This window comes from Hypanus sabinus, chromosome 12 (assembly GCF_030144855.1).
Source record: "Hypanus sabinus isolate sHypSab1 chromosome 12, sHypSab1.hap1, whole genome shotgun sequence".
NCBI classification, from domain to species: Eukaryota; Metazoa; Chordata; class Chondrichthyes; order Myliobatiformes; family Dasyatidae; genus Hypanus; species Hypanus sabinus.
This window is the reverse complement of record NC_082717.1, coordinates 106,699,292-106,725,573: the sequence shown is the minus strand read 5'-3', so window position 1 is coordinate 106,725,573 and position 26,282 is coordinate 106,699,292. Positions and strand designations below refer to the sequence as shown.

Below are 26,282 nucleotides of genomic sequence, written 5' to 3'. Positions count from 1 at the left end.
TCTCCCGGTGGCTACCCTTTTCAATTCTAAGGGTGAAATCGTGGACTCAATCTTCTGTTATGCTCGGGTAGATGGTTTGACATGTGTGGATTAAACCTTATGCAAAACCTTAAAGTTCTTATACAATAAAATGCTAAAGGTGGCTTTATCAAGCCAGATGGAATAATCATTTGTCAGTTTTCAGGTCTGATTAACTGAACAACCTTCAGGTGAGGAGGGCCACGGTAAGATTACAGTTCTCAGGGATGATTCTCATCTGAATATTGAGTGGGGCAGTGATTGATACAAGAGGTAAATCGATTGGAATGGCCACACCAAGCATTTCTCAAAGGTTGCTTCCATCATTATAAACTGTCCACAGGAGGATCTAGTACATGGGGAGAGGAGAATGGAAAGGGAACTAAAAAACATGGGTAGAGTTTCTGTCAGGACCTCGGCCCTTTCAGAGCTTTCAAATCTACTAGGAAACTGACCACCCCACAACCTCAAGATGCTGACACTACACAAACGCCTAAATGTAATGAGACCAGCATTACACAAAGGGGGTAGGATTCATGTTAAACATGCGGGGAAATTTGTCACTTGGGTACCAGGATACCAGCGCTTGCAGGTAATTTTTACTCTAACTGAAATAATGGTGTTCACCTTCGAGAAAGTTATTTACTCATCTGCTTGGGAGCCTACCTCACAGGAGTGAGTTTAAATGAGTTAGAAATAGAAGGAAGGGAGGCCTGTTGGAATCAGTGGGAGCTAGTTATGCATCAATGCTTAATACCTTAGATTTAGCAGAATTAGAAAGTCAGGTACAGTGCCTCAGCAGAAAATGTGGGGTATTACTGGGGAAAAGAATCAAGATCAGATACAAGCAATCAAGTTGGTCATGGTGCATCCCAGGTAAGTCTGGACGCACTTACGTTTCTGAAGTTCATTCAAGATGCAATGAATCAGATGACTGACCCCATTGACCTGATTTTTAATGAAATGTATAAAACTGATGTTTGTGACACACATGCTAGTTGGTTGCTTGCCATGATTGACACAAATTTATTACAACAATGCAAATCAAATACCAACTAAAATGATGGAAAGAATTTAAGCTATGCTTCGAAATGGGTTCGCAATGTGGACAAATACAATGCGAAGACTTGCATATCCTTAAGTAACCCACCAGCATAAGCTATTGTTTTGAATGGCATTGGGAAACTGATAGATTTATCAATGGCAAGACCACTGGGGTTTCTCACACTAAATGATTTCTCACATCACATTATCTCAGTAATAATGATCAGAGAGGCACCGAGAGAATCTCTATTTACTGACAAGTAAACATATTTAAGACACGGTTTTGTGTACTAGGGGAATTAAGGGTTATGGGGAAAAGGCAGGTAGGTGGAGATGAGTCCATGGCCAGATCAATCGTGATCTTATTGAATGGTGCAGAAGGCTTGATGGGCCAGATGTCCTATCCCTGCTCCTATTTCTTATGTTCTTATGTAAGTTCTGTAACTTTATTATCTCAACTAAAATGCACATGAATTTACACAACCAAATACCTATATGCATACGTACAAAGTTTCCTGGACCCTCCATGAACAGTCAAAGAATATAAAAAGTAATACCCAGGAAAGGAGTCTATGTTGGCCAGCTGTTCCTCGTGGTCCCACTCCAGTCCCCACATGTCCATGGGATCCTCCATATCTGCGATTATTGGTCTCTGGAGAGATTTGTTCCTTTGCAATTGAAGCGGCTAACTTTTAAAAACCACCTTGAATTACTTCAGATACAGATTTGTGGTATTTGTGGGACTACTTTGTTAACGAGCTTTCAGCAATTCCTCACTTGACTGCAGACTGGACATAAGTTGTAGAGGAGGCAAGGGAGAAAATCCATCAATGGAATAAACACCCAAAAGTAATTAAGACATCTGCTGATAAGGCAAATGAAATATTGAGTGAAGCTGCTCTGTATCTTCCATTTTGTGAACTGGTTTTGCTTGTTTGAGTCAGTATTTTAAGGTTGACACAGTGATGCTCCAGTTAATCTGCCAGACTAGAGATCATTTCCAAATATGAAATTACTTGTGCAGTATTCTTTGATATGATGTAACACGCAGGTTTGTGAATGTTGGGGTCAGTGCCTGCCCTGAGTGATTCAAGCTGGTTACTGATTTTCAATGTAGACTGAGCTGTGAGTGTTTCCAGTATTTTACGTTTTTATTTCAGATTATCTGTTGTAAAGGTCTTTGCCATTATTTTACAGTGCCAGCTGTTGTAACTTTACTTTATGGTACTGGACGTTGCAACAGTCTGTGTCATTTCAGAATGGTGCTGGTAGTTCTAATGGTCTGTGGCCTCACTGTACCATACCGGCTGTTGAACCAGTCTGTGTCCTTACTGTGTGGTACCAGCTGTTGTAACGTTTGGTGCCCTTTCAGCATGGTGCCATCCATGGTAACGTTCTGTGGCTTTACAGATTGGTGCTGGCTATTGTAAAGGTTGGTGTTCTTAATGAATGGGGCCAGTTGTTCAAATGGTCTATGCCCTTACTGTATGGAACCAGCTGTAGTAATGCTCTGTGCCATCTGTATTAAAGGCCTGTGCCCTTACAGATTGGTATCAGTTATTATAACAGTCAGTGCATCTTAACTTACAGAACCGGCTGTTGTAATGGTCTTTGCTCTTACTGTACAGAGCTGGCTGTATAACAGTTGGTGCCCTTATTGTATGGTGCCATCTGTTGTAACAGTCTGTGCCTTTATTGTATTGCACTGCCTATTGTAAAGGAATATCCCTTTTCTGTATAGTGCCACCCATGGTAAAGCTCTGTGCTCTTACAGATTGGTACTGGCTGTAGTAACAGTCAGTGCTCTTACTGAATGGCACTGGTTGCTTGAATGGTCAGTGCCCTTATTACTCGGAAGTGACTGTTGTAATGGTCAGTGCCCTTACTGTACCGTTTAGTTTGTGATAATGGTCTGTGCCCTTACTGTATGGCAATGCCTGTCGTAACTTGTTGTGCCACTACTGTACGGTACCAGCTGTTGAAACTGTCTATGCCCTTACTGTACAGTATAAGCTGTTGTAACGGTCTGAGCTCTTATTGTACATTGCCAGCTGTTGTAACAGTGTGTGCCCTAACTGTATGGTACCAGCCGTTGTAACGATGTGTGTCTTTGCTACACAAAAACAAGTGTTGTAATGGTCTTTGCCCTTACAGATCAGTGCTGACTGTTGTAACATTTCTGCCCTTACTATAAGGAGCTGGTTGTTGTAATGGTCTATACTCTTACAGTATTGTTGTGGTCTGTGCCCTGACTGTGCGATACCAGCTGTTGGAATGGTCTGTGCCCTTACTGTATGGAACTGCTTGTTTAAAATGTACACAAGTTTCCAAAAATAGATCTCTATTTAACTAATTATGTGACTTCTAACACTAATTGACTGAACCAGTAATGATTTGGTGTGTCATATTAAAAGAAGTGAATACTTAAGTAATCAATTATTGTGTGTTTAACAATTGTAATAAATTTAGACCAATTTGTACAAATTTGTTTTCACTTTGATACAAGTATCTTTTTCTATTGCTCAGTGTCAAAAAAGCAAAATTAAATCCACTGTGATTCAACGTTGTAGAACAATGAAACATGAAAACTTACAAGGGGTGAATACTTTTTATAGGCACAGTATGTCCCTTTTCTGTATGATGCCATCTGTGGTTAATGTGTGTGTACTTATAGCCAGTACCAAACTGTTGTAATGGTCAGCACTCTTACTGAATGATACCATCTGTTTAAATGGTCTGTGCCTTTACTGTATGGAACTGGCTGTCGTAATGGTCTGTGCCCTTACTTTATGGTACCAGCTGTTGTAACGGGTTGTGCCCTTACATTACAGCAAAGACAGATGTCACAGTCTGTGACCTTACTGTATGGTACGGGGTGTTGTAAAGGTCTGTGCCCCTCCTGTAGAGTTCCAGCTGTGGTAACGGTCTGTGCGCTCACTGTATGCTGTCATCTGTTTTAAAGGTCTGTGCCCTGACTGCATGGTGTCAGCTGTTGTTAAGGTCTATGCCCTTATTGTATGGCGCCAGCTGTTGTGAAGTTCTGTGTACCTACAGCACAGTGTTGACTGTTACATAGAACATAGAGCAGTACAAAGAGAAGCACATGGGGGATAGGGAGATCAAAGCCAAGTGAATTGATATGCCAGCGCATTTCAAGGTAAGGTAGAAGTAAAGAGCATTAAGTTGGATAAGTCGCCATGGCCTGATGGGGGTATACCCCAGATTATTAAGGGAGGCAAGAGAAGAGATTACTAAAGCCTTGACCAATGTCTTCATGTCCTCTCTAACTGCTGGTGATATCCTGAAGGACTTGTAAGCGGTTAATGTTGTCCCATTATTCAAGAAGGGAACCATGAATAATCCTGGAAATTATAGACCGGTGAATCTCATGTCAGTGGTAGGGAAGATATTGTAGAGAATTCTTTGGAATAGGATGTATGAGCATTTGGAAAATCATGGCTTAATTAGGGAGAGCCAGCATGGCTTTATGTGGGCAAGTAGTGTCTTACTAACTTAATTGAGTTATGATGAGCTGATGAGGGTGATTGATGAAGGTACAGTAGATCTGTTCTCTATATGGATTTAGTAAGGTGTTTGACTGGGTTGCTCATCCAGAAGATTAACATGCATGGGATTCATTGTGAATTTGGATTTACAACTGGCTTATTCGTAGAAGACAGATGGTAGTGATTGAAGGGACTTATTTTACTGGAGGCCTGTCATTACTGATATCCTGAAGGGATCTGTTTTGGGACGTCTGATGTTTGTGATGTATATAAGTGACCTAGATGAAAATATAGATGGGTGGTTTAGTAATCTTGGAGATGACGTGAAGATTTGTGGTGTTGAAGATGGGCAAAAAAAGGGACAAAAAAACCCTCATCAGCTCATCATAACTCAATTAAGTTAGTAAGACACTACTTGCCCACATAAAGCCATGCTGGCTCTCCCTAATTAAGCCATGATTTTCCAAATGCTCATACATCCTATTCAAAAGAATTCTCTACAATATCTTCCCTACCACTGACATGAGATTCACCGGTCTATAATTTCCAGGATTATTCATGGTTCCCTTCATGAAGATGGGCAAAAAACACAGTGGGATATAGATCAGTTACAGATATGGGCAGAAAAATAGCAGATGGAGATTAACCCAGCCAGATATGAAGTGTTACACCTTGGTAGGTCAAATGTAAAGAGATACTGTACTGTGAAAGGCAAGACCTTCAACAGTGTTGATGAGCAGAGGGATCTTGGGCTCCAAGTTCATAGCTCCATGAAAGTAGCTGCAGAGGTTAATCGGGTGGTTAAGAAAGTATACCTTTATTACTTGAGGCACTGAGTTCAATAGTCAGGAAGTTATTTTGCAGTTTATAAAACTCTAGTTAGACTACATCTGAAGTATTGCATACAGTTTTGGTCACACCATTATAGGATGGATGTTGAGACTCTGGAGACAACAGCATCTCCTCGAGGGCTATGTGCATCATGAACTCATTCATGAACGATATTTTCAAGCACATCACAGGTGAGGCTTCCTGCCTGGCCCATTACAAGAAACAGTTGACCATCAGCTCCCCAGAGATCCAAACTGTCATGTGGCTACTACTGCTTGGGAAATTGTCCAATCTCACCATGTCAGGGAATGATGATATTTGCTGATCCAATTTGCCACATTATCATTCCAGATCATTGATATAGCTGACAAATACCAATGGACCCAGCACTGATCCACCTGGCACACCACTTGTCACAGGCCTCCAGTCAGAGCAGCAATCCTCCACTACCACTCTCTGCCTTCTTCCATTGACCCAATGTCTAATCCAATTTACTACCTCTCCATGTATACCTAGTGACTGAATCTTCCTTACTAAACTCCCATGCAGGACCTTGTCAAAGGCCTTACTGAAGTCCATCTATACAACATCCACTGCCTTCTCTTCATCCACTTCAACACTAGTCTCCTTCAAGGTCCGAGGGAATACCCTGTCAGGTCCTGGGGATTTATCTACTCTGATTTGCCTCAAGACAGCAAGCACCTCCTCCTCTTTAATCTGTATAAGTTCCATGACCTCCCTACTTGTTTGCCTTGTTTCCATAGATTCCATTCCAGTTTCCTTAGTAAATACAGATGCAAAAAAAACATTTAATATCTCTCCCATTTCTTTTGGTTCCATACATAGCCGACCACTCTGATCTTCAAGAGGACCAATTTTATCCCTTACTATCCTTTTGCTCTTAACATACTTGTAGAAGCTCTTAGGATTATCCTTCACCCTGACTGTCAAAGCAACCTCATGTCTTCTTTTAGCCCTCCTGATTTCTTTCTTAAGTATTTTCTTACTCTTTTTATGCTCCTCAAGCATCTTATTTCCACCCTGTTGCCTATACATGTTATACATCTCTCTCTTCTTCTTTATCAGAGTTCCAATACCCCTCAAGAGCCAAGGTTCCTTATTCTTTCTCATTTTGCCTTTAACCCTGACCAGAACATACAAACACTGCACTCTCAAAATTTCTCCTTTGAAGGCCTCCCACATACCAATCACATCCCTGCCAGAGAACAACCTGTCCCAATCTACAATTTTTAGATCCTTTCTCATTTCTTCAGATTTGGCCTTTTCCCAGTTTAGAACTTCAACCCGAGGACCAGATCTATCTTTATCGATGATCAAGTTGAAACTAATGACGTTACGATCACTGGAACCAAAGTGTTCCCCTACACACACTTCTGTTACCAGTCCTAACTCATTTGCTAATAGGAGATCTATTAGTTCCTAATTCTCCCTAGTTTGTACATCTATACATTGATTCAGAAAACTTTTCTGAACACATTTCACAAACTATAACCCATCTAGACCTTTAACAGTATGGAACTCCAAATCAATGTGTGGAAAATTAAAATCCTCTACAATCAGAACTTTCTGTCTCCTGCAATTGTCTGTTATCTTTCTGCAGATTTGCTCCTCCAATTCTCGCTGACTATTGGGTGGTCTATAACACAACCCTATTAATATGGTCATACCTTTCCTGTTTCTCAGCTCCACCCATATGGCCTCAGTAAACAAGCCCTCTAATCTGTCCTGCCTGAGCTCTGCTGTAACATTTTCCCTGACCAGCTGATGATACAAAGATTGGAGGTGTAGTGAACAGTGAGAAAGGTTTTCAAAGCTTGCAGAGGGATTTGGACCAGTTGGAGAAATGGGCTGAAAAATGGCAGATGGACTTTAAAGCAGACAAGTGTGAGGTATTGCACTTCGGAAGGTCAAACCAAGGTAGAACATACAAGGTAAATGGTAGGACACTGAGGAGTGCCGTAGAACAGAGGGATATGGGAGTACAGGTACATAATTCCCTAAAATTGGCTTCACAAGTAGATAGGGTTGTAAAGAGAGCTTTTGGTACATTGGCCTTTATGAATCAAAGTATTGAGTATAAGACATCGGTGAGACTGAATTTGGAGTATTGTGTGCAGTTTTGGTCACCTAATTACAGGAAGGATATTAATCAGGTTGAAAGAGTGCAGAGAAGGTTTACAAGGTTGTTGCCGGAACTTGAGAAACTGAGTTATAGAGAAAGGTTGAATAGGTTAGAACTTTATTCCCTGGAGCATAGGGGAACGAGGGGTGATTTGATAGAAGTGTATAAAATTATGACGGGTATTGATAGAGTGAATGCAAGCAGGCTTTTTCCACTGAGGATAGGGGAGAAAAATACCAGGGGACGTTGGTTAAGGGTAAAGGGGGAAAAGTTTAAAGGGAACATTGGGGGGGGGGGCTTCTTCACACAGAGAGTGGTGGGAGTGTGGAATGAGCTGCCAGATGAAGTGGTGAATGCGGGCTCACTTTTGACATTTAAGGAAAACTTGGACAGTTATATGGATGAGAGGGGTCTGAAGCGAGATGGCCCAGGTGCAGGTCAGTGGGACCAGGCAGAAAAATGGGGCCAAAAGGCCTGTTTCTGTGCTGTAATGTTCTATGTAAGAAGGGACAAAGGCAGTGGCCAAGTACACCAACTCCAGCTGTATTTCCACATGGTCCTGACAAAACAAACTGAAAACCCACTGACTATTAGGTGCCACAAAGTTTGCTTGAAAACTTTGTCTGAATATTTCAAAAATACTTTTCTGCATCTGCTTCAATATTTCTGTTTTAGGATCATGTTGTTGACAATAAGCTGTATTGGTGAAATTCTAATGTGTTTTTTTACAAAACTATAAAAGTTTATTTACTTCACATGTACACAAGTTACAGATGTTCAATATTTACAAGGCAGTAAGTATACTCAGCCTAAGACACGGTTATTACTGTCTATAAAACTGTCAATACCCTGGAGGGTCACCCTCTCCGCAAACAGCGGCGCAGGCTTGAGTGTATCCTTGAAAAAGGGGCAGGCAAAATTCCAGTGTTCCTGCGCTAACACGGAACTTCCATTTCTTCCCCATTAGTTTGTCTCCATCTTCAAACACATTTTTCCATTGACAGTGAGTGAGGCTGCATGGGGTTTTTGTATGCTTTCTGTTGTTCATTGACTAGACATGAAGGGAATGCCTCTTGGTTATTCCACTACACTGCTGCAAGGTGCCCTGAATCTGTTTGTACATCAGTATAAATTAACTGTCATATCGCTGTTTCTGTGCCTGCACCACAGATCATGAAGTGACCCTTCCATGATGTGATGTGTTTTCACAAAGAGGGACACATTCCCAGAGGCAGATATGGTAGAATTAATTCACATTCTCTGTGGACAGTAACAGGGTGAAGGGACTGACCATGCAAAGAGTCCACGTTCACAGAGAGGTTCTAATTGCTTTCCTTTGGTCTGTTGTTTAATTTTATTTTTTCTTTAATGTGCTTTGGTGTTGAACTGAGGCGGCTAGGCCCAGGCCTGAGAGCCAGGAATAAGTTGGTGTTTGTTCAATTGAAAATGTCAATCACCAGGCCAAATTGAAAATGTCAGGGTGTTGGAGCTTGCTGCTCAGTGACGTTTATTCATCCCTGCGCTGAACAAAGGCTTGGGCCTGTAACTAACAGGCTTCTGGATCGGCTATGACTGGCTTCGTGGCTGTGAACTCACTTTTACGAAGTTTAATTCTTAATATTATTTGTTTACTTGTTAAAGTTTGCACAATTTGTTTATTTTTGCACATTGGGTGTTTGACGAACTTTTAAAATGAGTTTCATCGAGTTTCTCTGTTTTGTGGCTCACTCTAAGGAGATGAATCTTAAGGCTGTATGTAGTATACGTTGATAATAAATATAGTTTAAAGTTTTTTTCCCTAATTTCATGTCCTTTTGGGGAGTGACAGTTATTTTTCGCGCTTCTCTTGTTGCGGTCTGATCATTAGAGATTTGGACAGTTCGCTGATTGGGTGATTCCAGATCACCAATCCGAGAAAGCATTGCCCCACCAATCATAAGTGTCCTTCCGCAGTCCTCGAGAAGCTATAAAATTGTGAATGCGGAAGCATTTCCTCATTCTTTGTGAAAGATCGGCTAAAATGAGTGGACGAGGAAAAACCGGAAAAGCCAAGAGCAAGCCCAAGTCTCGTTCGTCCCGGGCCGGACTGCAGTTCCCGGTGGGCCGTGTTCACAGGCTCCTGAGAAAGGGTAACTATGCTGAGCGGGTGGGTGCCGGAGCCCCGGTCTATCTGGCCGCTGTGCTCGAGTACCTGACGGCTGAAATCCTCGAGTTGGCCGGTAACGCGGCCCGGGACAACAAGAAGACCCGCATCATCCCCAGACACCTGCAGCTGGCCGTCCGCAACGACGAGGAGCTCAACAAGCTGCTGGGAGGGGTGACCATCGCTCAGGGCGGGGTGCTGCCCAATATCCAGGCCGTGTTGTTGCCCAAGAAAAGCGGCGCGCCCGCCAACCCCAAGGGCAAGTAAAGAGATAAAGCGACAATTTAGAAACCCAAAGGCTCTTTTCAGAGCCACTCAGATTGTCTGTGGAAGGGCTGAGCACCGGCTGGGGTGGGTCCGGGGATTTCCGTTCTGTGTGTCTGTCGTAGACAAGGGCTTAAAACTCTGTCTAAAGCGGATCTCTTCCTCTGAAATTAAAAGAAGTATTTATCTGCCCACTTTAAGATTTTGCCGAAAATATAGGTTTTTTTAAAATCCTGCAGCTCCGCTTCCCGCATGAATACAGGGCGGCGGTTGATTGGCGGTAAATCGCCTGATCTCATTGGTGAATGAAAAGCCCAATAAAGAGCTCAATCACCAATGAACGGGCGGTAGCTGAACAAGCGCCAAAACTAACCGACAGACCACCGGAAATCCTGAAATTTGAAAAGTCCGCCGAGAGCAAAATAAATCTATAGATCTGTCCGAATGTAAATAATTACAGATGTGTGAATAGGAGCCGTCACATGACCTTGAACCATTGATAATATTGAGTTAATTAAGTTTAATCTTTGAAGTAAATTTATAATCAAATTCTATACAGCATCTGCAACCTTGAAATTAATTTCTTGCCGGAACCCACAAAATAAAGAAAGGCAATGGAACCCATGGAAACCCCGCAGAACAAAGACCCCAACAAACAACCAATGTGCAAAAATGGACAAACCGTGCAAATAATTTTTAAAAAACCAAATAATACACAGATCACGTCCGCAGAGCCCCGAAAGTTTGTTCTCCGCTACGAGATTCTCATTGAATTACGGATCGGAACAAATGCTGATTCATAGAACATGAACATTTTTGTTATTTAAAACGCATCAGCTTATGGGCGGGTCGGAAACCGGTCAGGGTCGAGACTGCGATATGAAGTTGTTCTGTGAATCTCAGTTGATTCAGAACAGGGTTCAGGACAGTTACAAAACACCTAAATGGCAAACTGGATCTAAAATCAGCTTGGTTTATGGGAGGCAGAGGGTCGTGGTGGAGATTAGTACCAAAAATAGGTGATGTGATCAGCGAATTTACTAGTGACATGTAAATCTGTGGAGAGTGTGGAGGATTGCGTTAGACACAACATGATATTCATCAGCTGATCTATTGGGCAGGGGAATGGTTGATGAAATTTAATCTTGGCAAGTGAGAGGAAAATGGAATACTGGTCTTTATTATGGGGGGGGGGGTTGGAGATCAGAAATAGGGAAGTATTGATATAGATGTACAGGGAGTTGTTGAGGTCACATCAAGAAATCAGATACAAGCTCCTTGGGGTTTAGAAAAGTGAGGGGAGACCTTCCTTAACTTACACAAGGTCCTTGGGAGTGTTGACAGGAGAGATGTTGGGACGTTTTGGTTATTTCAAGCAGATGAGCAGGAACATGTCATGGAAGATGGGGAACATTTGGAATTCTTTATCCTAGAGGGTGTGGAGGCTGAAACCCTGGACGGATTTAATGAGGCAGGAAATACATTTTGGAATTATCAGGGATGTGAGGGTAATGTGGAACTGGCACAAAAGTGGAGATGAGGCCTAGGACAGATCAGCCAGGGTCACAGTGCATGCTGGGGCAGGGGTGAGGGGTCAGGTGGGTGACTCCTGCTCCTGCCATCTTCTGTTCTTCTGAGTGTGGTTCCCATCTGAGACTCACTACCTCTCTCCATCAGGTGATTATGTCCAGCATTTTCTCATTTCTGTTCCACAAATACTTGGAAGCCCACAGAAATGTACCAGTGGGACACACTTGGCTTTTACAAAGTGAGAGGTAGCTGATACTGCACTGTGTGACCTCTACCTCCCAATAGAGAACTGACAGGAATCAGTGAAAACACACCACACTGCACTCTCCAGAAACACTCAGCAATATTTCACAAGGACAATGAACTTCCCAACACTGTCCTTCACCATAAGAACACAGACCTATAAATCTCACCAGACTGTGCAGTGAGCACACAGGCCTGTACACACCCAGCATTAGGGATCAAAGTGTTAATTTGTGTGTAGTACCAGAGAGTGTGGACTGAATTGTAGTTCTCAGCTGTACTCACTGAAGAGAGGGGCATTGTGGTCTGGACTTGGCCTCCACGGGCACCTGTCGCAATGAATTCCAGATTCACCACCGTCTAGCTGCAGAAATTCTTTCTCATCTCTGTTCTGAATGGCTGTTCCTCTGTTCTGAGGCTGTGCCAGCATATCCTTTCTTAGATAAGTAGCCCAAAACTGCTCACATTTCTTCAAGTACTGTCTGACCAATGCCTAGTAAAGTCTTGACATTGCACCTTTGCTTTAATATTCTACACATCTCGAAATGAATTCTAACATTCCATTTGTTTTCCTAAACAATGACCTAACCTGCCAGTTAACCTTCAATGAATCCTAGATGAGAACTGTTGAGATCCTTTGTACCTGCTGAGTCTGTACCCTACATATCTATTAAATAAAAAGAAATGCATGGGGAGGTCAGTTTAACTTGGATTTGGAGAGAGTGGGAAAACAGATCAATGTGCATGTGTAGTTATTAGTCAATACATTTTGCTTGGAAGGGGGTGCTCATTACCTATCCTATTTGTGCTGAACAACATATCCATCTAGACAGTTCCATTTGCCTACATTTGGCCCCCAAACCCATTGCTTTACTTCTATGAACACTTCCAAATATTGCTTAAATGTTATTGAGTCAACCTCAGCAATTCCTTTGACAGCTTGTTCTATGTACCCACCACCATCTCTATCAGTAGGCTGTCACTGAGATCCCATTTAAATCTTTCCCCTCTCACCTTAACCTATTCTCTCTAATTTTTCAACCCCTTAACCTGGAAAAAATGACAGAACACCTACTGTGCCACTTGTGATCTAATACAGCTCAATAAGGTCACTAGTCATTCTCCTGTGCTCCATGGAATAAAGTCCTTGCTTCTCCAATCTGGCCCTATAATTCAGTCTCTGTTTTTCTGGCAATATTCCCATAAATCCTCATTTGCACTCTCCCCATGTAAATGATGTCTTTCCTATAACACTGTACCCAGTACTCTAGTTGTGGCCTCACCAACATCATGTACAACTGAAACAATAACAACATAGTTACCATATTAACAGACAGACTTGTGACACTAAGCGTGATGGTGGACTGTGGATTCTGAGATGGGATATCTGTCACCAGTAGCAGATGGCGGGATAGTTGCTGGGTTACAAATTCACAAATAACACAAAACTGGTGTATTGTATCCTGTTCTGGTCACACCAAACCTGATTGCTGCTCCAACATGTCACCAGCAAACAACACAATCAACAGCAACGTCCAGATGACAGTTCACAAAACTCCTTCCTTTACTACCACTTTCAAATATGATTCTACTACGAAGCCATGTGTGATTGGAACCTGTGATTTACCTTTTGGTGGTGTGTTTTTGGGCCAATTGAGTGATTTGGCTCTCTGCTGTCTCTGAAATAGGGTGTGTGGCCTAGAGGCCTGGAAGCCTTGGAGCCCATGAGCAACTCCATTGTCCCTCTCTTATTGAGTCATTGAGCAATGTTGAAGCTGACAAAGGTGAGAGCAGAGAACGGGCAGGTGTTCAGTGGCATTTGCCTGTGTTTGACTGGTCTTCCCCTCTCTCTTGTTGATTTCAGAGGAAAGTGAAGGAGTCTTGGGATCCACGTTGCCAGGATTGATCAGCGTGGCTGTGGACTTGATGTTTTGCACTTTGAAATATACAACATCCACTGCATCCCCTTTATCAATCCTACTTGTAATCTCCTCCAAGAAGTCCGACAGCTTCGTTAGGCATGGTTTTCCCTTTAGGAAACCATGCTGACTTTATTCTATCTTGTCCTGTGTCACCAAGTACTCTATAGCCTCATCCTGAACAATCAACTCCAACATCTTGCCAACCACTGAGGTCAGGCTGACTGGTCTATAATTTCCTTTCTGCTGCCTCCCTCCTTTCTTAAAGAGTGAAATTTTCAATTTTCATGTTTCATGTTTGATGAGATTTCTGAAATACCACCAGCCACTCTGACTCTATTTCCACCATTCTCTCTGGCAGTGTACTCCAGGTCTGGGTGAACAGAACCCCTCTCACCCTCTTGCCTGCTCAACCTTACACCTCATCCCACCCTGTCCAGCACATCTATCTGCTTCTGATATAGGCGAAGCTCTCTGCAACCTATCCGAACTCTACCTGACATGATTTTCTTTATCCAAAATCATATCCCCTCTAAAGGAACTTGCTACAGGAGGGGCAGGACTAGCAGCTTAATGTTCCAGGGTACCAACGTTTCAGATGTGATAGAGGCAGAGGGCTGAAGGGTGGGGGCGGGGGTGGCATTACTAGTCAGGGAAAATGTAACAGTAGTGCTCTGGCAGGACAGATTAGAGGGCTTGTCTACCGAGGCCATATGGGTGGAGCTGAATAACAGGAAAGGTATGACCACATTAATCGGGTTGTTTTACAGACCACCCATTAGTGAGCAAGAACTGGAGGAGGAAATCTGTAGAGAGATAGCAGACAACTGCAGGGAACAAAGTTGTGATAGTAGGGGATTTCAATTTTCCACTCATTGATTGGGAATTCCATACTGTTAAAGGTCTAGATGGATTAAAGTTTGTAAAATGTGTTCAGGAAAGTTTTATAAATCAATATATAGAGGTACCAACTAGAGAGGATGCAATATTAGATCTCCTATTAAGAAACATATTAGGACAAGTGAGGGAAGTGTGTGTAGGGGAAGACTTTGGTTCCAGTGATCATAACAACATTTCTTTCAACTTGGTCATGCATAAAGATAGATCTAGTCCTTGGGTTGAGGTTCTAAACTGGAAAAAGGCCGAATTTGAAGAAATGAGAAAGGATCTAAGAAGTGTGGATTGGGACAGGTTGTTCTCTGACAAGGATGTGATTGGTAAGTGGGAGGCCTTCAAAGGGGAAATTTTGAGAGTGCAGAGTTTGTATGTTCCTGTCAGGATTAAAGGCAAAGTGAGTAAGGATAAGGAACCCTGGTTCTCAAGAGATATTGGAACAATGATAAAGAAGAAGAGAGAGATGTATGACATGTATAGGAATCAAGGGGCAAATAAGGTGCTTGAGGAGTATAAAAAGTGAAAAAAAAACTTAAGAAAGAAATCAGGAGGGCTAAAAGAAGACATGAGGTTGTTATGGCAGTCAAGGTGAAGGTTAATCCAAACAGCTTCTACAGGTATATTAAGAGCAAATTGATAGTAAGGACCAAAATTGGTCCTCTTGAAGATCAGAGTGGTTGGCTATGTATGGAACCAAAAGAAATGGGGGAGATTTTAATTGGTTTTTGCATCTGTATTTACTAAGGAAACTGTCATGGAGCCAATGGAAATAAGGCAACCAAGTAGTGAGGTCATGGAACCTGTACAGATTGAAGCGGAGGAGGTGCTTGTTATCTTGAAGCAAATCAGAGTAGATAAATCCCCAGGACCTGACAGAGTATTCCCTCGGACCTTGAAGGAGACTAGTGTTGAAATTGCAGGGGCCCTGGCAGATATATTTAAAATGTCAGTATCTAAGGGTGAGGTGCCAGTGGATTGGAGGATAGCTCATGTTATTCCATTGTTTTAAAAAGGCTCTAAAAGTAGTCTGGGAAATGATAGGCTGGTAAGTTTGATGTCAGTAATAGGTACATTATTGGAAGGAGTACTAAGATATATGATCTACAAGTATTTAGATAGACAGGAATTTATTAGGGAGACTCAACATGGCTTTGTGCATGGTAGGTCATGTTTAACCAATCTATTAGAGTTTTTCGAGGAAGTTACAGAGAAAGTGGATGAAGGGAAGGCAGTGGATGTTGTCTACATGGACTTCAGTAAGGCCTTGGACAAGGTCCCACATGGGAGGTTAATTAGGAAGATTCAGTTGCTAGGGATACATGGTGAGGTAGTAAATTGGATTAGACATTAGCTCAATGGGGGAAGCCAGAGAGTAGTAGTGGAGGATTGTTTCTTTGAGTGGAGGCCTGTGACTAGTGGTGTGCCACAGGGAACAGTGCTGGGTCCATTGTTATTTGTCATCTATATCAATGATCTGGATGATAATATGGTAAATTGGATCAGCAAATTTACTGATGATACAAAGAATGGAGGAGTAGTGCACAGTGAGGGAAGTTTTCAAAGCTTGCAGAGGGATTTGGACCAGCTGAGAAAATGGGCTCAAAAATGGCAGATGGAGTTTAATACAGATGAGTGTGAGGTATTGCACTTTGGAAGGAAAAACCAAGGTAGAACATACAAGGTAAATTGTAGTGCACTGAAGAGTGCAGTAGAACAGAGGGATCTGGGAATACAGATACAAAATTTCCTAAAAGCGGCATCACAGGTAGATAGGGCCGTAAAAAGAGCTTTGGGTACATTGGCCTTTATAAATCAAAGTACTGAGTATAAGAGTTGGAATATTATGGTGAGGTTGTATAAGGCATTGGTGAGGCTGAATTTGGAGTATTGTGTGCAGTTTTGGTCACCGAATTACAGGAAGGATATTAATAAGGTTGAAAGAGTGCAGAGAAGGTTTACAAGGATGTTGCTGGGACTTGAGAAACTGAGTTACAGAGAAAGGTTGAACAGGTTAGGAATTTATTCCCTGGAGTGTAGAAGAATGAGGGGAGATTTGATAGAGGTGTATAAAATTATGATGGGTATAGATAGAGTGAATGCAAGCAGACTTTCTCCACTGAGGCCAGGGGAGAAAACAAAAGAGAACATGGGTTAAGGGCGAAGGGGGAAAGGTTTAAAGGGAACATGGGGCAGGGGGGTGGCTTCTTCACACAGAGAGTGTTGGGAGTGTGGAATGAGCTGCCAGATGAACCGGTAAATGTGGGTTCACTTTTAACATTTAAGAAAAACTTGGACAGGTACATGGATGAGAGGAGTTTGGAGGGATATGGCCCAGGTGCAGGTCAGTGGGGCTTGGCAGAAAAATGGTTCGGCACAGCCAAGAAGGGCCAAGGCCTGTTTCTGAGCAGTAATGTTCTATGGTTCTAAAGCAGGGATCAATGTTTGTCTGTCATCTATATCAAGGATCTGGATGACATGCGGTAAAACGGATCAGCACATTTGCAGATGGCAGCAAGATTGTGGGTGTAGTGGATAGCGAGGAAGGCTATTGTAACTTGCAGTGTGATCCGGGAATACAGACAGATTATTCCTTGAAAGTGGTGTCACGTGTAAAGAGAACTCTGGGCACTTTGGCCTTCATTAATCAAAACATTGAGTATGGGAATCAGGGTGTTAACTTGAAGTTGATGAGGCCAAATTTGGAGTATTGTGTTCAATTCTGTTCACTATCGTTAAGCACCTGTCCCAGAAAACGCTTGAAGCTGTAACAAGAGAGAGAATAAATGCACATTTCCAGAACTTCAAACAATCAGGCGAAGTGGACGGGGTTTTGTGGAAGTTTAACAATTACATACGAATCTTTGGAGTAGGAACACAAGCTGCGGATAAAGGAAACAGTGGTTGTCCTGAACTGAGATGTCCATTTGATAAGCTGCTCCTTCACAGGGTATCAGGAAAATGAAAGCTCACCGTGAATACTGAACTTACTGGTGACAGAAAGAGAGTTGGGAACGCTAAGCTGAGAAGATGGGATAAGCAGGCAATAGAGAGACATTGTGAGAGGAAGTAAGATTGTACATTTTTGCAGGAAAATATGCAATAAAGCACATTTCTAGATGTTGAGAAATAGTAGAAGTTATCTGATGAAGCGGTTCCTGCCTGAAACGTAACTCTGTCGACAGTTGCTGCCTGAGCTGTGTTTTACTTGAATTTCAGAACTCTGGCCTTTATTCTTTTTCCAGAATAGCATTGGTTAATTTTCGGAGCATTAAGCAGAAATTTGAAGAGCTTTGGGTCAGTTATCCAGGGCGTTAGCTGGTAATGTCACTGACCGACCTTCGATATCTCCTGTGCATCTGTTGTTTTTCCTCCGGGAGCTGGGTTTCTGTTCCGTTGCGGCCAAACCGTTCGAAACTGGCGGTTGCGGATCATGAAGATGAGAAGCCGCTCTCCACTCTGTCTGTCACGGACTGTCTCCACCCCTTCCCTCTCTCTCTCCCTCCCCGCACTGCCCGTCACTCTGTCTCCTCCCCTCTCACTCTCTGCGCGTTTCTCGGACAGGTCGGGGCGCTGTGTATAAAAGGCGACAGCAGCAGACAGTTCGTTACAGAACAACGACGGGAGTGAAGCGGCATTATGTCTGGCAGAGGGAAAGGAGGCAAAGGACTGGGCAAAGGCGGAGCCAAGCGGCACCGTAAAGTGCTCCGTGATAACATCCAGGGCATCACCAAACCGGCCATCCGCCGTCTGGCTCGGCGTGGCGGCGTCAAGCGGATCTCGGGTCTGATCTACGAGGAGACCCGCGGGGTGCTGAAGGTTTTCCTGGAGAATGTGATCCGGGATGCGGTCACCTACACCGAGCACGCCAAGCGCAAGACGGTCACTGCCATGGATGTGGTGTACGCTCTGAAACGCCAGGGCCGCACTCTCTATGGCTTCGGCGGTTGAACAAACCTTCGTTCTTCCAAACCCAAAACAAAGGCTCTTTTAAGAGCCGCCCACCAACTCACGGAGAGAGCAGGCCGCAGGCCATTGACCTGAAATGTTAACTCTTCAATTTGCGATTACGTTTAAAACAAAAGTGTGGTCGAGTTGTCATGAAATTATTGACAATTGCCCCATGGATTTGAAATCGCTGTGAACAGAGTGCGGGCTCTATCGGGTCACTAAGAGCACCGTCGTTACGCTAAGCAGATTAAATTCCTATTCTCTTAGAACAGGAACCCGATCAGAGCGTTAAAAGAACCCCGGATGGCCTGGAAGTTGAAAAGCCCGCCCGACAGTTTGAACCGTAGTTTGCAGAAATAAGCATTGGTTCATTAATTCGATCAAGATTTATTTTACACCAGCGGCCTAAATGTCAATTAACTCATCAGTTTGAATGTTTCTGGACAGGTGGCTTCCAAAAGCCGATCCACAGTTTATAATCGCGATCACTCTGTGTATATACGTCATCAGATTCTGCACTGGTCTCTGAAACTCGGTCGAACTTGAAATAAAGTTGTTCTGTGAAAGACCCAGAAATCCAGTGTCCGCAGACTGATGTGTCCCCTTGAATTCATCATGTACTCGACTAGAGCTGGGACCATTAAAACAAATTCTCCACGACAGTAACAAGCGTAGATACCCGGAAAACTTGGCGATGATAGCCAGCTGTATACGGCAGGGGTACGGGGACAGAGACACCCTGACGGCGAGGGTGTTCGCGCTGCCGTTAACCCAACGGCACCGAAGGGCTGATTCAGTGTTGATCGGGTCCGGCCTGTTGGAACCTGTGTAAGAAACCGGGATGACTTACTGAAAAATATTACACAAAACACACACAGCGGAATTCAGAGGAAATCGGCGTGTCGATAACACAGGTGAGTAAAATAGGAAATAATAGCCCTTTCCACTGCTGAGTTAGTGGCTCTGAAAAGAGCCTTTTGTTGTGCTTGGTGCCGAGGCCGGATTCAGGCGCGCTCTCCACGGATGCGGCGGGCCAGCTGGATGTCCTTGGGCATGATGGTGACTCGCTTGGCGTGGATGGCGCACAGGTTGGTGTCCTCGAAGAGCCCCACCAGGTAAGCTTCACTGGCCTCCTGCAGGGCCATGACGGCCGAGCTCTGGAAGCGCAGGTCGGTCTTGAAGTCCTGAGCGATCTCCCGCACCAGGCGCTGGAAGGGCAGTTTGCGGATGAGCAGCTCGGTGGATTTCTGGTAGCGCCGGATCTCCCTCAGAGCCACGGTGCCGGGCCGGTAGCGATGGGGCTTCTTCACTCCGCCCGTGGCTGGAGCGCTTTTCCGCGCCGCTTTGGTGGCCAGTTGTTTGCGGGGCGCTTTCCCTCCGGTCGATTTGCGCGCCGTTTGCTTGGTCCGGGCCATTCTCTTTCAGCAGTCCGAAAAATCTGAACGACGGAAATTTAAATGCCGGAGAGGAGTTGGTGAGGGGCTTTTAAAGGGTCGATGAAGGGCCGCCCAATTCCCTCTAATTGGTTCTGTCCATTACGGGGTTTCAGTGCTGCAATTGGCTGCACGTTTTCCTTCATTAGTTTGAAGCTGACTGGGGGTGGGGAGGTGGTTTCAGTTTTGGGTATTCTCTCCGTTGAAAATTTACCGGAAGTCTTTATTCCTTCTACCAGAGTGTATCGCCCCCGTTATTTTCCAGCTGCCATTCTCTGACCATTCTCCCAATCTGTCTCAGTCCTTCTGCGACACCCTGCCTTAACAACTTTCCCTGTAACACCACCTAGCTTCATATCATCCGCAAACCTGATCACAAAGCCACCAATGTCATCGCCCAAATTATTAACATGTAATGTGAAAAGAAGCGGTCCGAACACTGACACGTGTGGAATACCACTCGTCTCAGGCAGTCAACGAGAAAAGGCCCCCTGTACTCTTCCTCCTTTCCTCCTGCCAGTCAGCCAATCTTCTATCCAAGCTAGTATCTTTCTTGAATTATCACGGACTGATAAATTGTTAAGCAGCCTCTTGAGTGGCACCTTGTCAAAGGCCTTTTGAAAATCCAAGTAAACAGTGTCCACTGCTTCTGCTTTGTCTATCCTGTCTGTTATTTCCTCAAAGAATTCCAACAGACTTCCCTTGCAAGAAATCACGCTAACTTGACTCCAAAACCTCATCCTTCGTAATGGAAACCAGCATCTTCACTACCACTGACGTGTGGTCAATTGGCCTATAATTTCCTTTCCTCTGCCTTTTACCATTCCAAAGAGTGGAGTGAAATTTGCAATTTTCCTGTCCTTCTGGACCATTCCTGAATCTGGTGATTCATGAAAGATCATTTCTAATGCTTCTACAATCTCTTCAGCTTCCTCTTTCAGAATATTGGGGTGTGGTCCATCTGGTCTAGGTTACCTACCTATGTTCAGACGGTTCAGCTTCCCAAGCAGCTTCTCCTTAGTATTAGTATTTGCACTCTTCTGTCCCATGGCACTTGAAATTCTGGCATGTTGCTAGTATCATCCACAGTGAAGTCTGACGCATTATTAAGTTCATTTGCCATCTTTTGTCCCCCATTACTATCTCTCCAGCATAATTTTCCAGTGGTCTGATATCCACTCTCGTCTCTCCTTTACTCTATATTCCTGAGAAATGTTTTGGTATCCTATTTATAATATTTACTTTCATACTTAATCTTTTCTCTCAAATGGGTTTTTAGTTTCCTCCTGTTTGTTTTTGAAAGCTTCCCAATCCTTTAACTTCCCACAACTTTTTCTATATTATCTGCTCTCTCTATTGCTTTTATGCTGTCTTTGATTTCCCTGGTCAGCCATAGTCACCTTATCATCTCTTTAGAATATCACTTCATCTTTGGTATGTTTCTACCTTACGCCTTCTGACATGCCCCCAGAAACTCCAGACCTTGCTGTTCTGTCGTCATTCTTCCTTCAATCAACTTAGCTGGCTCCTCTCTCAGGCCTCTGTAATTTCCCTAGCACTACAGTAATGATACATCTGACTTTATCTTATCCGTCTGAAACTGCACGATGAATTCTACCATATAATGATTAATAGCACTGAAGGGTTCCCTTACCTTAAGCTCCATAATCATATCTGGTTCATCACGGATCATCCAATCCAGAATTGCCTTTGCCTGAGTGGGCTCAACCATGAGCTAATCTAAATAGCAATCTTATGGGCTTTCTGCAAATTCCCTCTTTGAGATCCAGCATCAAATTGATTTTCCAAATCTACCTTCATACTGAAATCCCCCAGATAAGTTCCATATCCCATTGTAATTAGTATCCCACATCCTGGTTACCATTTGGAGTCCTATATATAACTCCCATCAGGGTCTTTTTACTCTTGCAGTTTCTTAACTCAATGCACAACGATTCTACATCTTCTGATCCCATGTCACCTCTGAGGATTTGATTTCAGTTTTTTCCATCAGAAACAGCCCACTCCCTCTCCCAGTTTCAATACAGTGTATCATTGGATGCTAAGCTGCCAATTATGATCTTCTTTCTGCCATGACTCAATGACACCAACCTCTAACTTTGCTACAAGATCATCTAACATTCCATATACTGTGAGCATTCAGATCTACCACCTCCAGTCCTGTATTCATAACACTTTTCAATTTTGCCCCATCATCCTGTCCTTTCTCACAGTCTCACTGCACACTGGGGAATGAACACACTGCATTGTTTACGGTAGCAGAGGTGTTGAATAGAACAGTAAAAAAAGTCAAACTGCACCTCTGTAAAACATGAATCAGACAACACAAGAGTGTCGTGTGGAGTTCTGGTTGTGATGCTCTGGAATGGGTGCAGAAGAGGTTCACCAGGATTCTACCTGGGTTAATGTACAGGAGCCCAATGTAAATGTTGGCCAGACTTATGTTTTTCATAGAATATCAGAGGCCGAGGAAGGAAGCAACAGAGGCTTTTAAAATTATGAGAGGAATAGATAGTGGTAGATCATTGGTATCTTTTCTGCAAGGTAGATATGTCAAACACCAGAGGACATGCTTTACAGTTAGCTAGTAATGGAAACAGACAGTTTGCTGGAGTTTAAATGTCTTTTAAATGGACGTGACAAGTAGTATAAATTGACATCCTGATTAGCACAATATCATGGGTCTAATGGCCTGTATTGTTCATTGTTCCTAGAGCTCAAGAAGGAATTAAGATGGTCAAAAGGGAAAAAGAAAAGTCATGAGGAAGGTTCAAGTAAATGTTATATGTAACCCTCAGGCTCCGCCTGCATGTGTTTGTCGAGGGGAAGACAGCTTCTAGCTCCACCAAACTAAGAAATCTCATTTCTGTGGATGCTGTGTGATGTGTTGCCCATTTACAAAGAACCAGGAAGTCCACGAAGTTGAATGCATCAACGGTCAACTTTCCCCCTTTTTCCAATAGTTTCTCCCCAGCTTGTCTCACAGAGACACTAGACATTACTGTCACTGGGAACAGATGGACTGGGACATCCCCCGCTTGAAAGTGACCTCCCTCTTCACAGTGTTCCTGACAATCACTGCCATCCTGCTTGCCTGTACAACCAAGGGCTTCTGCAATTCGGGCCTCACCAGTACCCCAGCAGGAAATCACAACTCCCCCTCGTGGTCTTCTGGCGCATCCAGTAAGAGGGCCTTGCCCTCAGGAACTCCGGGAAATTTGGGGTCCCCGTCACTTACTGCTTTCCCAGGCCAGACCATCAGTAGCTTTGACGGGGTGAACCACAGTCCCTTGTTTAAATTTGCTATCCGGCCCAATGCAGCCATGCACTTCCTCAAAAGCAGCTTGAAACACCAGGTGCATGGACAATGTCCCCAGAAAGCTCTCTCCAGCCTTCTGCTTAAGGCCTTCATGAGCCTTCTCACAAGAGGGTGATGGTTCCCACCTTTCATTACCGGAATCATTCCACTGGGCCCTCTCCAATGCAGCACATCTTTCTGAAATAAGGGGACCACAAGTCTTCATAATACTCCAAGTTTGGTGTGACCACTGACTCATAAAGCCTTAGCATTACATTCTTACTGTTATATTTACTGTTATAAACAATAAACAATAGGTGCAGAAGTAGGCCATTCGGCCCTTCGAGCCTGCACCGCCATTCTGAGATCATGGCTGATCATTCACTATCAATACCCGGTTCCTGCCTTGTCCCCATATCCCCTGATTCCCCTATCCATAAGATACCTATCTAGCTCCTTCTTGAAAGCATCCAGAGAATTGGCCTCCACTACCTTCTGAGGCAGTGCGTTCCAGACCCCCACAATTCTCTGGGAGAAAAAGTTTTTCCTTAAGTCTGTCCTAACTGACCTACCCTTTATTCTTAAACCATACCCTCTGGCACTGAACTTTCCCAGCATCTGGAACATATTTCCTGCCTCTATCTTGTCCAATCCCTTAATAATCTTATATGTTGCAATCAGATCCCCTCTCAATCTCCTTAATTCCAGCGTGTACAAGCCCAGTCTCTCTAACCTCTCTGCGTAAGACAGTCTGGACATCCCAGGAATTAACCTTGTGAATCTACGCTGCACTTCCTCTACAGCCAGGATGTCCTTCCTTAACCTTGGAGACCAAAACTGTACACAATACTCCAGGTGTGGTCTCACCAGGGCCCTGTACAAATGCAAAAGGATTTCCTTGCTCTTGTACTCTATTGCCTTTGTAATAAAGGCCACCATTCCATTAGCCTTCTTCAGTGCCTGCTGCACTTGCTCATTCACCTTCAGTGACTGATGAACAAGGACTCCTAGATCTCTTTGTATTTCTCCCTTACCAAACTCTACACCATTCAGATAATAATCTGCCTTCCTGTTCTTAATCCCAAAGTGGAGAGACTCACACTTATTCACGTTAAACGTCATCTGCCAAGTATCTGCCCACTCACCCAGCCTATCCAAGTCTCCCTGAATTCTCCTAACATCCTCATCACATGTCACACTGCCACCCAGCTTAGTATCATCAACAAGCTTGCTGATGTTATTCTCAATGCCTTCATCTAAATCGTTGACGTAAATCGTAAACAGCTGTGGTCCCAATACCGAGCCCTGTGGCACCCCACTAGTCACCACCTGCCATTCCGAGAAACACCCATTCACCGCTACCCTTTGCTCTCTATCTGCAACCAGTTTTCTATCCATGTCAATATCTTCCCCCCCAATGCCATGAGCTCTGACTTTACCAACCAATCTCCTATGTGGGACCTTATCAAATGCCTTCTGAAAATCGAGGTACACTACATCCACTGGATCTCCCTTGTCTAACTTCCTGGTTACATCCTCGAAAAACTCCAATAGAGTAGTCAATCATGATTTGCCCTTGGTAAATCCATGCTGGCTCGGCCTAATCCTATCACCGCTATCTAATTATGCCACTATTTTATCTTTAATATTGGACTCTAGCATCTTCCCCACTACTGATGTTAGGCTGACAGGATGATAGTTCTCTGTTTTCTCCCTCCCTCCTTTCTTAAAAAGTGGGATAACATTAGCCATTCTCCAATCCTCAGGAACTGATCCTGAATCTAAGGAACATTGGAAAATGATTGCCAATGCATCCGCAATTTCCAGGGCCACCTCCTTTAGTACCCTATGATGCAGATAATCTGGACCTGAGATTTGTTAGCCTTCAGTCCCATCTGTCTACTCATCACCGTTTCCTTCCTAATGTCAATCTGTTTCATTTTCTCTGTTACCCTATGTCCTTGGCCCATCCATACATCTGGGAGATTGCTTGTGTCTTCCCTAGTGAAGACAGATCTAAAGTACTTATTAAATTCTTCTGCCATTTCTCTGTTTCCCATAACAATTTCACCCAATTCATCCTTCAAGGGCCCAACATTTTTCTTAACTATCTTCTTTCTCTTCGCATACCTAAAAAAGCTTTTGCTATCCTCTTTCATATTCCTGGCTACCTTGCATTCATACCTAATTTTTTCTCCCCGTATTGCCTTTTTAGTTAAGTTCTGTTGTTCCTTAAAAATTTCCCAATCATCTGTCTTCCCACTCACCTTAGCTCTGTCATACTTTTTTTTTAATACTTCTCGTCCTCTCAAATAAAGTGCTAACATTGATTGCACTTGTCTTCCTTAACATCGACTCAACTTGCAAGTTAACCTTTAGGACATCCTGCACAAGGACCCCCAGTCCTTTTGCACCTCAGATTTTTTAAAATTGTATTTTTGTGAGGGTGAAGGGCAATTTTAGCAGATTCAGGGATTCCGGGATGTGAAGTGGTATTGAGGTTCCACTGAAATAAAAGCATGTGGTAGATAATGGGCAATGGGAAGGAGATGCAACACATTTCTTCTCTCTGCTCGCCTCAGATCCCCCTTGAGCAAGGGTACACCTGCTTATCTCACCAATCAGGGTCACATGAAGCCATGGGAGCAGGTGGTGGATAGTCATATGAGCAGCTGGTGCATAGCACATCCTTGTTATGTGACCACTGTTGCCAGGTAGACAATCTCTGAACAGCATTGATAATTGATAAGGTCACTATCTTGTAATGTCACAACTCAAAAGAAGTCAATCGCAAACCACTTCTGTTGAACAATTTGCCAAGAATGATCATGATCATGGATAGAGCAAAGAATAAGAATATATTCAGATTAAAGAGAAATGGAAAACCATGATCACCAACATCATATGAAACAGCACATAATGATAATGATGATGCGACAGGGAAAGAGCATTGAGGAATAGGGAGGCCCTTCAGCAGTATGGAGAATTTGCAGAGTTTACAGGCCACATGTTTGCTTGTGCCAAGACTTTGGCAGATGCCCAGTCAA

The 26,282-nt window shown here is 43.5% G+C and overlaps 3 protein-coding genes across 3 annotated transcripts in view; 2 read left to right on the top strand and 1 right to left on the bottom strand.

Moving 5' to 3' along the window:
• The window catches only part of LOC132403266 (histone H2AX-like), a 52,582-nt gene extending 42,466 nt beyond the window's left edge, over positions 1-10,116 (top strand). The window contains exons 2-3 of the mRNA XM_059986693.1: positions 32-40; positions 9,553-10,116. Of these exons, the coding sequence (XP_059842676.1) occupies positions 32-40; positions 9,553-9,952 (409 nt within the window). The 3' untranslated portion in view covers positions 9,953-10,116. The remainder of the gene's footprint in view (positions 1-31; positions 41-9,552) is intronic.
• An 8,040-nt stretch (positions 10,117-18,156) lies between these two features.
• LOC132403258 (histone H4) lies at positions 18,157-18,839 on the top strand. Its single transcript, XM_059986685.1, has one exon. It carries the CDS (start codon positions 18,172-18,174, stop codon positions 18,481-18,483), a length of 312 nt encoding a protein of 103 aa, XP_059842668.1. The 5' UTR covers positions 18,157-18,171; the 3' UTR covers positions 18,484-18,839.
• Positions 18,840-19,487: 648 nt separating this feature from the next.
• Positions 19,488-19,898, bottom strand: LOC132403244 (histone H3). Its single transcript, XM_059986672.1, has one exon. The coding sequence runs from the start codon at positions 19,896-19,898 to the stop codon at positions 19,488-19,490; it is 411 nt and encodes a 136-aa protein (XP_059842655.1).
• Between the last annotated feature and the right edge of the window lie 6,384 nt (positions 19,899-26,282).